Source organism: Stegodyphus dumicola, chromosome 6 (genome assembly GCF_044657685.1).
Source record: "Stegodyphus dumicola isolate Sdum_Otavi_A_Nest chromosome 6, ASM4465768v1".
Classification (NCBI taxonomy): Eukaryota; Metazoa; Arthropoda; class Arachnida; order Araneae; family Eresidae; genus Stegodyphus; species Stegodyphus dumicola.
In genome coordinates, this window is record NC_140773.1 from 222,684,800 (window position 1) to 222,697,781 (window position 12,982).

Sequence of the window (12,982 nt, forward strand, 5' to 3'; positions counted from 1 at the left end):
TAATAACTAATTTTACTGATATTCAGTATAGAAGAATTCACCCCCCAAAAAAAAAAAAAAAAAAAAAAATGTGGTTGCAATTTCAGTGGTATTTAAATAATCAGTATCTCTCATGATGGCACTGACTGATACAGTATTTCAGAATGGCATCTAATGGAATCTGCCAGAATTTTTTAGTAATCAGTACAATGCATATTATTGAAAATTCTCGAATCGTCCCGATAATTTTGGACATAGATAACGAAATTCATGCACATCATTGAAATTTCACGAAACCATCTCTTGAATCGTTACGATAATACAGGGCATACATAACCTATTGCTAATATATCTAGTAGTTGCTAGGCCATATAAACAGTTTGTCGTGCACATATTCCAATCGTCCACCAGCCGAAGGAAACATACCTGTCACTATTACAATGAATTTATTTCGCAAATGCAAATATAACATGAATGCATAACTCTTCATATTTCTATGGACACACAAAGATGCTCGATGTGAAGGCCTTTTGTAACATGGCAGACATCTGCACAATAGTTTAGTTCCTAAGCTCTTGCTAAATAGGGAAACAGATCCACCATATTCTCACTGCTGGACCCATACAGGCGGTCAAATGACTTACCGTCTCATCTTGAACTTCTAAGTAAAATAACTCAGAAGAAAGTTTAAAGTAAATTATCATCAGCCTAACAGTTAAATAGTACAAATTTCCATTGGGTTACCTAACCTGTGCGGAGAAAATAAAGTTTGTAAAAAAGAATTTGAAATGGAGTCGGCAGGCAGATGACACTTTAGAAAATAAAACATCAGACTTAAAAATAAACGTTTATGGGAGCAAACTTGCACATTATTGTGAGAAACTTGTAGCGATCAAGCAGTGAATCATTGTACAATTTTGCATTTGGCTACTAAGCTTTCATGAAGGACATTTCAAACATACATGATGTTCAAAGTTTAATGTATCAGGCACAAGACAAACGGTGCAGCAGCAGTACTAAAGGGTGAAAATTTTTAGATATGCCGGGCAGCAAAATGCCTCTAACCTAATGCGATATTTACCGGCCTTTAACCTAGTGCAGCATAATAACTCTAACCTAATGCGGAGTAGAAAGAAAGAAGGTCATCAAACAAGAACTCGAAAAATATTAGTAAATATCACAAGCTAAAGAGATTTCACCAATATCAATATATTAATTTTTACAGAAACTTTGGAGAAGAGAGACGTTTGTGTTCTGTTGATCACTCATTGCTTGATGCAACGTTATTAATGTTAAGATTTGATGATTAAGGTAAAAGATCTCTATCTGGAATAACAATATTTTATCAAATGGGAATTAGACATTTTGACTGGTTGTGAAATATGTGAAGCTATTGCATAAAAATTCCAAACTTGTTTAGGGATAAAAAAAATTTATTTTGAAGGAGTTTTGCAGAAAATTGAGATAAGTGTCTGAACCACATAAGAGGCTGAAGGTTCACTCCACCAAAAACAAAATCCTCGTAAAATTCTTCCACACATTAAGAGAACTCTGTATGGACTGCAAGGCGAAACAGGTTTCTTCAGCAGTTACTCACGCCATGCAAGGACTGAATTAAAGTAGTACCTTATAACGAATAGCAAATCTTCCAGGTTGGATCACAACAATGGGATCACACAGGAATGTAAGCAGATATCGCCAGAAGTCAAATTAACTGGAGAGAAAAAATATTAGGGATAGTAATTAAATAAAAATATTAGCATTGAGTTTTAGATTAACTTTGTATTAGTGACCATTACCTGTTCAAAAAGTAACCTAAACAGAACAGTAATTACCAAAAATGTAATTATTTGCAATTTTACTTATTTGCTGCATTGCAAGTTAGCACTGGACAGTTTGAAATCTATCAAATTTTACATACATAATATCAGAAATTAATTAGTGATTTATAAAGAAACGTGGCACTACATGATTTCAATTTCCACTTGTATTAAAAGTTTAAACTGTATTCATTCGAAATGATTGGCATTTCAGATGGCAAAGGATCGCAAGTAGTTCGCAAGCTGCACTTACGGTGTCGGAGAGCCGCAGTTTGGCCATGTCTGCAATAGACAGATAAAAATAATGATACTTTTCTCTTTATTCCCCCCTAATAAGACCATTTTAACTATATGCATAACTACCAATCTTCAATTATGAAAACAGCAAGATTTACATGCAAAAAAACAGGAAAGTTTTTAAACTGTGCAACAATGCGATTTCAAGATCCAAACTGACTTAAATTTACTTTATAATACATGATTCATGTTACTGAATTACCTATCATTATTCTAATAAAAATATATTGAAATTTAATTGGAAAATCTAGCTTATATATGGTTAATTTCATTTAGTGATTATCTTAAATTTTTAGACTGACAAAATCATCACTACAATAGAAAAGTTTTTATACAATAAGGTACTCTTAGAAGTGAGGAAAATAAAATGAACAATTCATGCAAATATACCTGTGTGGATAAAACTTAGAAATATATCATTCACTAATGAAAAACAAAATTAAACAAATATATACTGGCTACACTTGATTCTTAAAGAAGAATTCTACAGATGCCAAAACAAATTACATATCTAATAAAATTTATGCTGAAAACTATTAATGGTGGGAACCATTAGTGGAAAACCATTAGTGCTGAAAACCATTAGTGGTAGTTTGTACAGTCAAGTACAAGTTTCATTAAGAGATGATGATGCTGTCAGTTTTTTTGTAATAATCTGTCATCATAATTTTTTTCATAACGCTTTTTCTCCCCAAATGTTCAACTTACGGATTAACAATTTTATAGAGTTACATTTTCCAGACATGATCTAAATACTGTGTATTTTCTTCACTTAACCAAATATCCTTTGCATTGAAGCATTGCTGTAAGGAATAGTCAAAACTGATAGACTAATATTTCTTCTTGTTGTAGCCATTCAAGAGTTCCAAAATCAAAACCCTCCGCTTATTAACAGATTTCTCTTGCAAAATTTTATGACAAAAATCGTCATCATACAACTCACAAAATTCTGTTTGGAGATCAATGGTACTACCCCTAATTTTATTTTCAGCTATAATTTCATGGCAGAAAGGATAAAGACATGCCAATAATGGTAAAATAAGAGGCTAAAAATTAAAAATTACATTAGATTCTGTGATCAACCAACAGATGCAGTGAAAAACCAGGATAGTTGATGTGTATTATGCAATACATAAAAAATGGCATATTTTGTCATATTACTATATAAGCTGATACTTACACTTCTTTCTTCTATCTTAGCCATCAATGAAACATCTTGACATAGACTTAAAAGCCTTCTCTTGACAGCAAGATTCCAATTCTTTAATAAAAGAATTAAAAAATTTTAATGAAATCAAGTAATCACATAAAAAAAAAAGAAAAACTCTAAAGTCTTTAAATGCTATACCTCTTCCTTAGGTTTCAGGAAAGCAAGTTGAGATTTTAAAGCTTGAGCAGGCAATTTCATGTGTTTTTGCCTGGAAAAGTAAATATTTTCAATGAATCTTAGCGATTCCTAACCAAATATAACATATAAATATTTTAGATACGAAAACAACTTACCGAATGTATCTAAGTAATGATACCGGGACTACTTCTTTTGTACCATAATCAACATAAAAAAGCTACAAATTAAATTATACAGTATTTATTAGCAAGTACAAATGAAAAGTTTATGAATGTTAACTAAAATATGTGTAATTCAGAAAAAGTTTTAAAAATATAAATTTGGATGTCTTACCTGCACCATTTCCATTGAAGGTATTGACATGATTTTTGCTCTGTACCAATGATTATCTCCTGGCCACAGAGCTGCACATGCAGCTCCTACTTTTATATGGGCATTCTTCATTTTGTAGCTATTACTCAATGATCCACGATAAAATGAACTGCAACAAATTTTTGATTATGAAATTTGCCATAAAATCAAATATGAAAAAAAAAAAAAAAAGAAGGTTTTTAGATTTTAAATTACATTCAAAGGGGCGGTGTTTTTTTTTTATTATTATTATTTTTAAACGTTTAGTGTGTTAACCTTTATTTATTAAATATCATGTTCTTTGCACTTAAACCATAAAATTCAGTTCAATAGCAATGTCACAAACTTATTTTAAAATGAGCATATCTTAAAAATTTCCAATACACAGTTCCATATGCTGGAGATAAAAAATAATCAACCTCTTATTTTTTTATTAAATTTTATAATTATGAAATTAATAGTTAATAAGAAATACCTTTTCATTCTCATTCTATGATGCTCGAAGCTCTTTATGTTGCTATATCAAATATCCTTTTATTTTCATTTAAAGATCTAAAAAAATTTATTTTGTGCAATATGAACTTTATTTCACGATGCATATTAAGTGCTACCCTGACCGTTATTTTCAAAACTATTCGCCACAGACATATATTACAAGTTATTAAAATGACAGAAATGTTCTTGTTCTGGTAATTTTTTTATTTAAAACAATTTTGTAAGAATTACAACAAATTTTTGCACGTTTCCTAATCCCTATATTTAGATTTAGTGAAATTTTGTATTTGTAAAAAATAAAGCATAGATAGTGTAACTCCTTATATTTTGGTAAATTATGCATTGTTTTGCTTTAAAAATGATTGAAGTATGTTGTTCATAACTTCCAGGTAAGGTTTTTATGCCTTTAGTTATTCTGCATGCAATAGTCATAGAATTATCAACAATTAAAAAAATTTTCAAGTGCTACTAAGCCTAACGAAGCTGCTACTTGTTTACCTTTGAAACTCTTTAGTAGAATAGTGAATAGTCTCTTTAGTAGAATAGTGAATAGTTTATGCACCAACTTCAGTGTCTTTTTGTCAAGTGGGACCAAAAGTAAATTTTCAGTTATGTGCACTGAAAAATCTGTCTTCTTGCATGTTGGCCAAGTGCTTATTTTTGTGTAAACTCTAATTTTAATTGAAAAAAATTAAATTAATAAAATTAAATTTAAAAAATATACTTTTTTTAAGTGTATTTAACGTTTTATGTTTTTCTGTATTTTATAATTTTTAATGAAGATGTTATGAGTTTTTATGCACTTCTGCCTTGCCATGAAATGACAATTGAATTAATTGAACAAGAAATCTATCTCTAAAATGAAATTCGAGGAAATGTGTTTAAACGAAATGCAGCAAAAAATGCGTATAATTTAATAGGCCATACAAGGAAGTCATGTGGTGTCCACGTCAGATTTTTTATGGAAAGAATATTTTTTTAATCATGAATATAGGGACCAGAGGAATGTATAAAAGTTAGATTTCATATTTTATACATTTTTTTTTTAAATTTAAAAATATGAAAAATCTGAATATTTTCAAAGTTCAAATCATTTCTCTTACTGGAATATGACCAACAGTTGCATAAATAAAGATCGGCTAGGGACTTTTTGTGGACACGATGTATACATATAAAAGTTTCACAGAAATGTTAAACACATACTTTTAGGTTCTAAATTCTCATCCAAAACTGGGAGGAGGGGGATATGCTAGCATTTTTTGAAGGTTCATTTCTGAATGGCATATAAACTCATACATGGATTACATTTCAAATTTAGATTTAACTTTCAAGTAACATATGAATTAGAAGTTTCCCTTGACAAAAGATTGTTCATGTGAACTTTACACCAAACTTCTTTAATATTAACCCTTTGTAGTCTGCAGTTATTACTTGTCCAGTCCCCTGGGCATAAAACCACAGAGGCAAACTTCACTGATGTAAAATAATCACAGTATATTGTTTTCATGCATTTCCTGAAGACATTTTTTACTTGAAATATTCTGATACTTTTCATAAAGCTAGGATTTGTTCTGATCAAAGTATTTAAAATAATTTCATTTTAAAAAGAGAGGAATGTTCCCAACATTCTTAAACAGGGTTAGTAGCCACATTTTAGTTAAAAAAAAAAAAAAAAAACATCTATAAGAACTTTTCAAGCACATTTTAAGAAAAAAAAAAAAAAAAAAAAAAATAAGCACCTGTCTAATTACATTATGCACAACTTCATAACCTTAAAAGAGAAATTAGACTTGTAATTTAAAATATGAGAAATTCAGTATTTATTAAGAGAGAATGAGCATTACTCAACTATGGAAAACAAATACCCCTTTTTTTTATTTTAAATAACAGTTCAATTTACAGAACTAATTTACGAGAAGGGGGAAAACTATGCAGAACTAAACTATATTACAATATTTAATGATGAAATTTCAGTTCAAAATAGAGAAAATAAATAACAATAAGCCATATTTATTATATTCAACTTGGCATCTAAAGATAAATACAATTTATTTTACCACTCATATTAATATTTAAATAATTTAACTTTAATCAAAATTTTGAACATTTTCTAATTTTTCATTGCATAACAGTTTTTTCTTAACAGGTATTCCAAGCAAAGCAATTTAAGTAAAAATAAGTAGAAAGAGGAACATTTCTGAAATCAGAAGACGGAAAATTGCTTCATGCAGTCATCCTTTAACAGTAAAAACTTAACTAACCGGCATACTTGGAAAGGAAATTGCCGAATATATGAAAATTCCGGATAGTCGAGCGTAACTGGGAAAAGAGGAGCTGGGAGGATTATAGCCAGTCTTTAAATGTTGCGGCTAAATAAAGCTTTTGACATTTCGATATGTGCATCACATAAAAATGGCACAATGGAACTGAAAAATATTCTGCTTAGGAAGCACAGTAAAATTCTTTTAAGGGCTCATAAACAAATCCCAGACTGAACATCAAAATTAATTATCTCTGCAAAAAATTGCAAATGTTATTGTGCAGTAAGTGCAACTTATTTCTTCTGTAAGAGATATTACGGAATCGGAATCAACAGCTGCCGGTATTCGAATAATAAAAAACTAAATAAACAAAAAGAAAGAGACTTACCAGTTTGGGGTGTTTTTTATTCTAATTTTGAACAGACTGCGTTAAATTTCCAGAACAGAACTTTTAGTCCTATTCAATCCAGATTGGAAAGTGACAAAAAAAAAAGTCCGTTGCTTGTTTTGCTGCAAACTGTAACGGTTTCAATAGAGATTTTGCGGAAAAAGGGAGGACTCCTTTCTTAACTTTCCTACTGTATAATGCAGTGGGAAAAAATTATTTAGACTATTCAATTACTTTCACTTTATTTAAGCCATTCCAAATATTATTCCTTAGAAAGTTAATCTGTGTTAAAACACACCTACTTTTGAAGTTTATCTATAATTCAGCAGTTACTGCAAATATATTAATATAAATATTCATATATGCTCATAATATAAGCATAACGATCATAATAAACGTGAATATGAACTGACCATGCGGAACGAGAACCCAAATTATTAAAATCTTGATAGAAATTCAAACATGTGTAGTCTTGGGGAGGGAAACAATACGGAATGTACCGGAATTTCCTACCGATTTTGCAATTCTTTGACCAATAGAACAACATGCACCTGTCTGTACTCCGTGCATCAAAGGTTACTTTAATGCAGAGAAAAGGGCGAAAAGCTATTTCTGGGAGTATGATTCACCATCTGATGTTCCAGATAAGGAAAAAAAGTTGTTTTTAGTTTCAGCTTGGTACAGGGAAAAAATGCACATTCATTAAAAAAAAAAAAAAAAAAAAAAAAAAGAGCAAGCACTAAAACAAAAACAAAAAAAGTGCTTTAGAGGAAAAGTAAGCACTTATATTAGCCTTTAGGACTTGTACGCACCACTACGAACACTGTTAAAAAATGTGTTCAGAACTATTAACAATATCACTGTTCAAACAAACCAAATGGATCTGTTGTACTAACTCTAATTCTTCACTAAGTATTGACAATGCATCTGTAGTGTCAGTTCCTTGTATTTGAAGGTATATAAGATCAGGGCTAAATATTGATGATGTATAAACTGGCATATATTTGGAATAATCAAAGTCAGATGGGAGCTGGTGCAATACAAATTTTGAATCTGGGGAAGCAGCATCAGATGGAAGAGCCTGTAAGGAAAAAAAATAATACCAAAATTTAAGAACATAGCATGCAAAATTTTTGGACACAAATAAAAGTGTGTTAAAGCTTCGTTTTATTTTTCTGAAAACCTTTAATTATTATTTTTTTAACATTAATTAATTAAATTTTGGTTTATAACAGTAGAGCCATCTAATATGATCCTGATTAAAAGTGAATCTTAACCATTTAAGAAACACTAAAGCAAAATAATATAAGATGTTATACGAGCACTTGGCTCTTTTTTTCTTTTGTCATATTTTCTCAGCATAAGATGTCACAAGTTTGGTTTGGTATTTTTCCTGCTCTTAAGTGTCTTTGTAACTAGTTTGTATAAACTTGTTTTCATCATCATAGCATTCTCCCCCCCCCCACTGCAATCAAGTTCACAATTGCAATGAACCAAGCAATGAACAAAGAGTGATCCTGTTCTGCTCCTCCCCCAAAGAAAGACATGTTCTTTCACAAATAAAAAACTGAGTTTGAATATCACACCATGAAATTAAAATGTGATTTAGACGGAAAATTTTTATGCAGCCTTTTTTAATGCCAGATCACACACCTCTTTTTGTTATTACTGTACAATTTACTTGCTGTTTAATACTGCACACCAAAACATGCTTCATATGAATCACAGCACAATGGTTGATTGGAATAATTACCTGACAGAGCTATGTGCTAATTTCTTGTTATTTATGCCTAGTGCTAAAATCGAGGGAGTGGGAAAGAAATAAGTCGAAATGTGGCAATATGTAGCTAAAAATGCATCATATGGTTTAATGGAAAAGTACTGTAAAAATTTTTGCTATAATTATAATATGCTATAAAACTCTACTGAAAACAAGCGATTATGATTGAAAACTATAGACAACAAGCAATTAAATTTTTTTTTGCAAAAAATGAAACTTAAAAAAAAAAAAAAAAAAAAAAAAAAAAAAAGAGAGAGAGAAGTGTATTTCTAGAAATTTTAATCACATTTTAATTACAGAGCATTAATATGCATAAAATGGGTATTTGAAATTGGTGAAAAAATACATATTTTACATTTTAATTGGATATTTATGCTAAAAAATTGTCAATAAACCTACTTAAATGGCAGTTTTTGTTTCTTTTGTGCTAATAACTATTTTGTTGCTATCATTTAAGAGTAGATATAAAGCAATTATTTCTCTTTGAAATTTTAAGACAAAGTTAATACACTATTGCAATTTTAAGTTTATACACTATTGCAATTTCTTTGATTGCAAACAACCCACATAAGGTAATATTTCAAAACTGAGTATTAAAAAAAGAGACAGAAATCAAAATTTTCTGAAAAAACATCTGGAATTTTGAATACAACAAAAACATGTATGAAAATGAAAACAATACTTGTTAAAATTACAGAGTTTTTCTGCACAAGGCTGCCAGATTTGAATGCATTCTAACAATCTGGCAACTTTAACAAGGTAGCTGCACTAATACATAAGTACACTAATATTCTTGGTTCTCTCTCATTATCTGCAGTGCAGAAAAAGCTACCAACATATATTGATAGCTTGGTTATTTCACAAAAAACATTTGGCATTTGTGATTCCATTCACAAATAATAATATTACAAAAAAAATTATGAGAAGGAACAAATGTCTTTATGGCTAATGTTTATATTTTTACAGCCAGTGGATTCTGCTGAGTGAAATGATGGCTAAATATAAAGCGTATTGTTATGAATTTTGTATTTAGTTAGATATTTTTAGTAGAGTTATAAAACTGTTGTATTTCCCCGTGCAATGCAACACAAGACAAATATTTAGAGAAAGCTATGCCGGAAAAGTAAAAATACAAGAGCATGTGCATTTAACATTTAATAAATGAATAGTTTTAATTTGTATTGAAATTTAATAAATGTAATTGACTACTGTATTAGCTGCAATATAACTCTTATTACTTTCCAGAAATCTTGAGAAGTGAAATGTGCAAGAACTATATTGCACGGCCGATTGAAAGTTATAAAAGCCAGAGAGAGAGATCTCAGCTCAGTTGCTTAGTTACTTTTCATGTGATTTGTTTAGTTCTGCATGAACTGAGATATCTGAATTAGCTTTCTTTTTCTCTTTGAATTGCATTGAATTTTAACGCTTTTAGTAGTTTAAACTACTGGTTATATTGCATGATATTTTGAACACTTGCACGAAAATTCCAGCATTTCTTTTGATAAGAATACATTCGTAATATGCGTATGGCAGATCGTGAACAGCCTACCAGTCGTGCAGTTTCGAAGATACTCGTTCCGTGTCTTCGAGCCATTACAATCTGCACTCTACCAAATTCGCTTAGATCAGCAGCCTTTCCCAAGTAAGTGCAAGAATGATTCCTTACCTTCTCCAGCAGCAGTTAAATGCCAATCCCACTTAATCACATGCCCTCCTATACTAATACTAACTTCTATAAACATTCATATATTTTATGCTTTAAGATTATTTATATAATTTTACTGATAAGTAATTATTATTTTCTATAAATAAATTAACTCACTGATAATAAATGTTTGATGTTCATATTGTGGTTATTGTAGAAATTTTTAAAATAATTAACATTGTGCAATTCATAACAAAAGTATTTCACTGATACATAAAACACACTATAACATATTCTTTGACATAACAGCCATTTTAATTTTATATAAAAGACACTTTTTTTAAATGATGAAAAGTACTTAAAAACGTCTTACTGTCATTATGACTACTTCATTTATTAAATTTCAGTTTATTTGAAAATTAATAAGAAATGTATACTGAATTTTTCTGTACTTACCTCCTTTTCAAAAACTGCAGGAGCACTTACAGGTGGTTTTATCGGGATGTCATCATATGTTATAAAATGAACAGTTTTTGAGTCTAAAAAAGTAATTAAGCACTATTTTAAGAAAAAGACATTTTACAATACATAAAATATCATGCATTCTAAAAAGGTAATTTATTTAATATGATGTATAAAAAAATGAAATTTCTAGTAAGTGATACAACATTTTTTATAGCTAACTTTCGAGTGAAAGTAAAAGATATATAGAGAGAGAACTATGAATAATTGTAATTATATATACTAACAAATTTATGTACACTTACTATAAACTGGAATTTAAATAAGCACTGATATTAAAACTGCCTATAAATGAAGAAAAAACTTATGCTAAATATTTGGCAGTTATTAATGTTTATTAAGAGAAATCTTTGAAAAATGAAGAAAAAATATATGCTAAGTATTTGGCAGTTTCTGATAGAATCTCTGTTATAAGAGAAATTTTGGATTTATGAAAATTGAGCCCCATGTGTTCTTATGAAATTTACTTTCATTAAAATTAAATGAAAACTGTGGTCTGAAAAGCTAATCATTCTCATCTAAAATTTAAATGTGCTCATTTTCAAAAATTCTTGCATTTAAAATACATGTTTCTATGCTGTAGGTTAAATTACAATTTTACAATTAGTGAAGATTTTAACAGTATCAGCAACAAAGTAAAATAACTGAAGTCAAAGAACTAGCCTTCTGAAAAATATTAGAAAAACAGTAAAATTTAAACCTTAAGCTGACAAGAGGGGGGGGGGCGACAGGCACAATTAGTTAAGCATGAGAAAAAGCAGCTTTGATGGCAAAGAAAAATCTACAATATCTTAGTACAGTGTCTTGATTATCCAGGATAATGATTGGGGAGCAGTTTGCTGATAACTGAAAAACACAGATAATCCAAACTATGAATTTTTATTCATATTCTACATGTAATCTTATATTCTTAAAAAAAATCAATAATTTTACTCTGTTTTTGACAAAATTTAAACATTTGTTAAATTTCACTGCATATTTTTTGGAATGCTATTTATCTTATTTTCGGATCCAGAAGAGTTTTAACAGAAGTCAGTGCTATTAGGACTAATGTAATTGTCCGTACCTTCTTTCTTTGTATGTTCAGTAACACTCTCTGCCACTTCTGCTCTTGTGATAGTTGAAATGATATCTGCATCAATCAAGCATTGAAAGACAAGTTCAGTCGAATCGCCGCTGAACGATTCTTCAACATATTCCGTATCGACATTTTTGAAGAATTTTACATTTTGAATTCTTGGCATATAACTTCAGATATTACCTTGAACTCCATGATCATGTGCATGTTCACTTTTTAAACACTCTTGCATAGCACTGAGTGTGTGCATGTGGGTACCGCAATGCACTGATAATTAAGAGAACACTGTATTTGGTTATAAAGCAGATATGCTAAAACTTCCTGCTTGATATATCAGTGATTGCACATTCATAAGATTGACGGTAAATATTACACTAGAGAACAACAACAAAGTTGCTATCCACTTAAAGGCCCATAGAAAGAGTAGCAACAGCAATTGTTTTTTAGTCTATTGAACATAGACAGCAATGATTTTCACTGCAATAAAAGGCAGGATATGCTACTTGCCAAATTTAAGGAATGTAATTAAGGAAATATTAATATTGTTCAGCTTTAAATTAAAAACTTAACACATGGCCATATGGACAGGAGTAGGTTCTGGGTTGAAATTCTACTAAGTACTATGCAAGGGATATGCACTATGCCAATATCTCTTACATTGCAATCATTTCTTACATCATTTGAAACTGTGATTTTGAAGTGAGCATTGAAGGCTTTAGTAAATCGCATCGCTTTAACTGAAATACAGTTGATCTAGTATTCGTTTTAGTGACTCCTGCCAAACAAACCCAAACACAATGCTGGTTTCAAGTGCAAAGTCATTCAATTTGCGATAGAAAATGGAAATCGAGCTGCAGCAAGGATGTTTGGTATTGGTTCCATACAACAGTGAAAGAAAAATGATATCAAAATAATTAATATGCTGCAGAATGAATGTGATTTGCGGAAAGGAATAAAGAAATGGCCTATCCTAAAAGTGAGTGTTGTGAACTGGGTCATAGAAAATTGCTAGAAA

General features: G+C 30.0%; 1 protein-coding gene across 4 annotated transcripts in view; it reads right to left on the reverse strand.

The window, feature by feature from the left end:
• Positions 1-12,982, reverse strand: part of LOC118192573 (tudor domain-containing protein 5-like) — a 113,850-nt gene that overhangs the window by 44,743 nt on the left and 56,125 nt on the right. For all 4 annotated transcript variants that reach the window (XM_035363568.2, XM_035363565.2, XM_035363566.2 and 1 more), the window contains exons 8-13: positions 10,824-10,906; positions 7,836-8,020; positions 3,778-3,925; positions 3,600-3,661; positions 3,445-3,514; positions 3,277-3,357 (exon numbers count right to left, since the gene is read on the reverse strand). In XM_035363568.2, the coding sequence (XP_035219459.2) occupies positions 3,277-3,357; positions 3,445-3,514; positions 3,600-3,661; positions 3,778-3,925; positions 7,836-8,020; positions 10,824-10,906 (629 nt within the window). The remainder of the gene's footprint in view (positions 1-3,276; positions 3,358-3,444; positions 3,515-3,599; positions 3,662-3,777; positions 3,926-7,835; positions 8,021-10,823; positions 10,907-12,982) is intronic.